This window comes from Propithecus coquereli, unplaced genomic scaffold (genome assembly GCF_000956105.1).
Source record: "Propithecus coquereli isolate 6110/MARCELLA unplaced genomic scaffold, Pcoq_1.0 Scaffold83, whole genome shotgun sequence".
NCBI lineage: Eukaryota > Metazoa > Chordata > Mammalia > Primates > Indriidae > Propithecus > Propithecus coquereli.
Genome location: NW_012154507.1, coordinates 3,341,886 through 3,344,952, shown reverse-complemented (window position 1 = coordinate 3,344,952; position 3,067 = coordinate 3,341,886). Strand labels below are relative to the sequence as shown.

At 32.6% G+C, this 3,067-nt stretch overlaps 1 protein-coding gene across 1 annotated transcript in view; it reads right to left on the bottom strand.

Moving 5' to 3' along the window:
- Window positions 1–3,067, bottom strand: part of WDHD1 (WD repeat and HMG-box DNA binding protein 1) — a 98,724-nt gene that overhangs the window by 45,341 nt on the left and 50,316 nt on the right. The window contains exons 11-12 of the mRNA XM_012663740.1: window positions 2,447–2,631; window positions 243–484 (exon numbers count right to left, since the gene is read on the bottom strand). Coding sequence (XP_012519194.1) covers window positions 243–484; window positions 2,447–2,631 — 427 coding nt within the window. The remainder of the gene's footprint in view (window positions 1–242; window positions 485–2,446; window positions 2,632–3,067) is intronic.

The window sequence follows — 3,067 nt, the reverse complement described above, 5'->3', positions numbered from 1 at the left end:
AAACTCTACCTTGGAATTTTCTCTATAATATAGTTCTTCTATAAATAAAATGTATTCATTTTCATTGCTATTAGTGAATAAAACAAAATTCTCTACATTCAAAGATTACACTAATGCAAATATTACATAAATGTAAAAGGAGGTATATAATCCAAAACAAAAACAGTAACTACAACAAAAAAGCTCAAGTAATTTCAATTTTACTTCATGGTAAAATTACAACAGACTAGAAAAATATCTACCTCTGTGATAAAGAACAAAAAGCTGTTCTCCATGTCCTGCCATTGACACCACAGGCCCAGGAAGGCTGAAGATCTCTTTCTGAACACCTCCAATAGTAAACAATCGAAGGAGCAAGGCACTAGTGGCAGCAGCAGCCCATCCCTGACCCAGACATATGGCTTCAATATCCTCCTTCTGAGGCATATCTATTATCCACTCTTTGCTTGAATCCCAAGAACTAAAGTGCAGGCAGTGAAGCTTACTAAAAATTAAAACAAGACAGAAACAATTAATCAAACTTTCATAGGTAATATTTACATATAACTAATCATGATACCCAATAACAAAACCAAATAGTTTATTTTTCTATTATACATTACTAGTACAAGAAATTGCCTTAAGAAAGTAACTATGAAATATCCTTAAACTATATCAAAACCATTAAAAGTCATGTTTTTGAAGAATATTTAAAAATACAGGAAAATGCTCACGACATAATGTTAAATGAAAAAAGGCAGGCTAAAAACTGTTGAGTGTGATTTTATATTGTAAATGTACACAAAATCACAACTAAGTTTTAAAAAAGGAAGGAAGCATCAAAACGTTAAGCAACAGTTCTTTCATTGCAAAAAAAAAGTTAATATGGAAGAATAAAAAAAGAAAAAAACACACACATAACACCACCAGTGAGATTTAGTCTTTCATCTTTGCACATGTATATATACATGTAAGTTATTATTAAACACAAATTCTTTAAGCTTCAGAATGTAGATACCATATTTGGAATCAGAGGAAGTAATGACTTTCTGAACAGTAATTTTAATATTCAATTTTAAAATGAAAAGATAACATTGTATATGCCTGTGAAATAATATATTCGAAGAAAACAAAGAGGATTATCTAGAATCAAAATTGCACATAGAAATATTCTCATACATGAAATTCTGAGTTAAGAGACACTGAGTGAACAATGATTTATTTTACTAAACTGATTTAATTCAATAATGAAGTATTGAGTTGATTTTATAATGTGTAAATTAGGAGACCAATTAAAAAGTTAAAATGACATAATATAATGTTTCTCAGACTTTAATATGTCCTCAATCACATGAGGACTTTGTTAAAATTGCAGACTCTGATTCAGAGGTTTGGGGTGGGGTCTGAGATTCTGCACTTTCACCAAGTTCCCAGGTGATCCATGCCCCTCGTTTGTAAACAAATACATCCAATCAGAAAGATTTTAATTGCAAATCACCTGGGACATAGTAAAATCCATTGAGTGTATCAGTACTATTATCAGCTGAAGGAAAAAGATTAAGAGAGGGCAATCAGCTATAGTAACACAAAACTGAGAAAAATATTTTTTCTTAAAAAAATGCATTCTGCATCCATTGCTTTTACATCATATTTTTGTTCTGCATCTATCTATTAATACCTACCTACCTGTCAAATATGTAAAGAAGTCCAGAATACATTAAACAAAAAAAGCAAATTGATAAATAGCACGTTTTTGGGTTTGTTTTTCCTTTTTGTTCTTTTTCAAAGAGAAGTTTCAAATCTAATCTACAGTGACAAAAAAACCAGATCAATAGTTGGCCAAGGCTAGGACTAAATTAACTGCAAAAGGATGTGAAGATAAATTTTTGGGTGATAAAGAAGCAGTCTGTATTTTTGATTGTGGTAGTGGTTACCTGAGTATACATGTTTGTCAGCTCATCAAACTATATATCTAGACTGGGTGCATTTTATTACATATGAATTATACCTCAATAAAGTAAATTAAAACAAGGGCGGTTCATAAAGAAAGAAATCTAGAAGGATACATATCAAATTGTTAACAGTAGTAGAGTAGAATTCTGGGGGAACTTTCATTTTCTAAAATTTCTGTGCTGCTTTTTTTTTAAAAATACAATGAACATACGTTACTCTTATAATACTAATAAGAACACTAACAATATAAAAAAAATTCCATTTCTCTTGCATTACAAATCGTGTCATATCATTTTGATATGTAGTTAGAGAATGCAATAATGGAAAAATAAGGGCAAAAACAGACATTTTCTGAGGTACTATGGGTATACTGGTATTTGTACCAAACTCTTCTTTCTGAAATTTCACACTACAAAAGATATGATTTTGCTTTATTAACTTATTGTCTTTAATTTCAACAATTGTATCTAATAGTTCAACAGTGCCAAGCTCTTCCCAGTAATCTTGAATTTACCTTGCTAGGTCATCAGTGCTTTCACATGCCAACAAAATAGCTTCATGGGAAAGATCTGCTATTGTATAATTCAAAGTGTTTGATAGGTGTGTTGCATGGTGTATGGAAGTATCATGGAACTCCACATCTATGGCATTGTCTTGCTCATCATTATAGCAGCGAATAATTCCAACAGAGTTCCACACCTACAAACAGGTTAAATATAAGTTTAAGAAAAAGTGAAGCTCCTAGAATAAGTAGGTATAAATTGACAAATCTTATAATTCAGTTAGTATCAAGATTTAAGTTATGGCCGGGCATGGTGGTTCACGCCTGTAACCCTAGCACTCTAGGAGGCCAAAGCGGGAGGATCGTTTGAGCTCAGGAGGTCGAGACCAGCCTAAGCAAGAGCGAGACTCCGTCTCTACTAAAGAAATAGAAAGAAATTAGCTGGAAAACTAAAAAAATATATATATATAAAAAAAATTAGCCAGGAATGGTGGTGTATGCCTGTAGTCCTAGCTCAGGAGGCTGAGGCAGGAGGACTGTCTGAGCCCAGGAGTTTGAGGTTGCTATGAGCTAGGCTGACGCCACAGCACTCTAGCCCAGGCAACAGAGTGAGACTCTGTCTCAAAAAAAAAA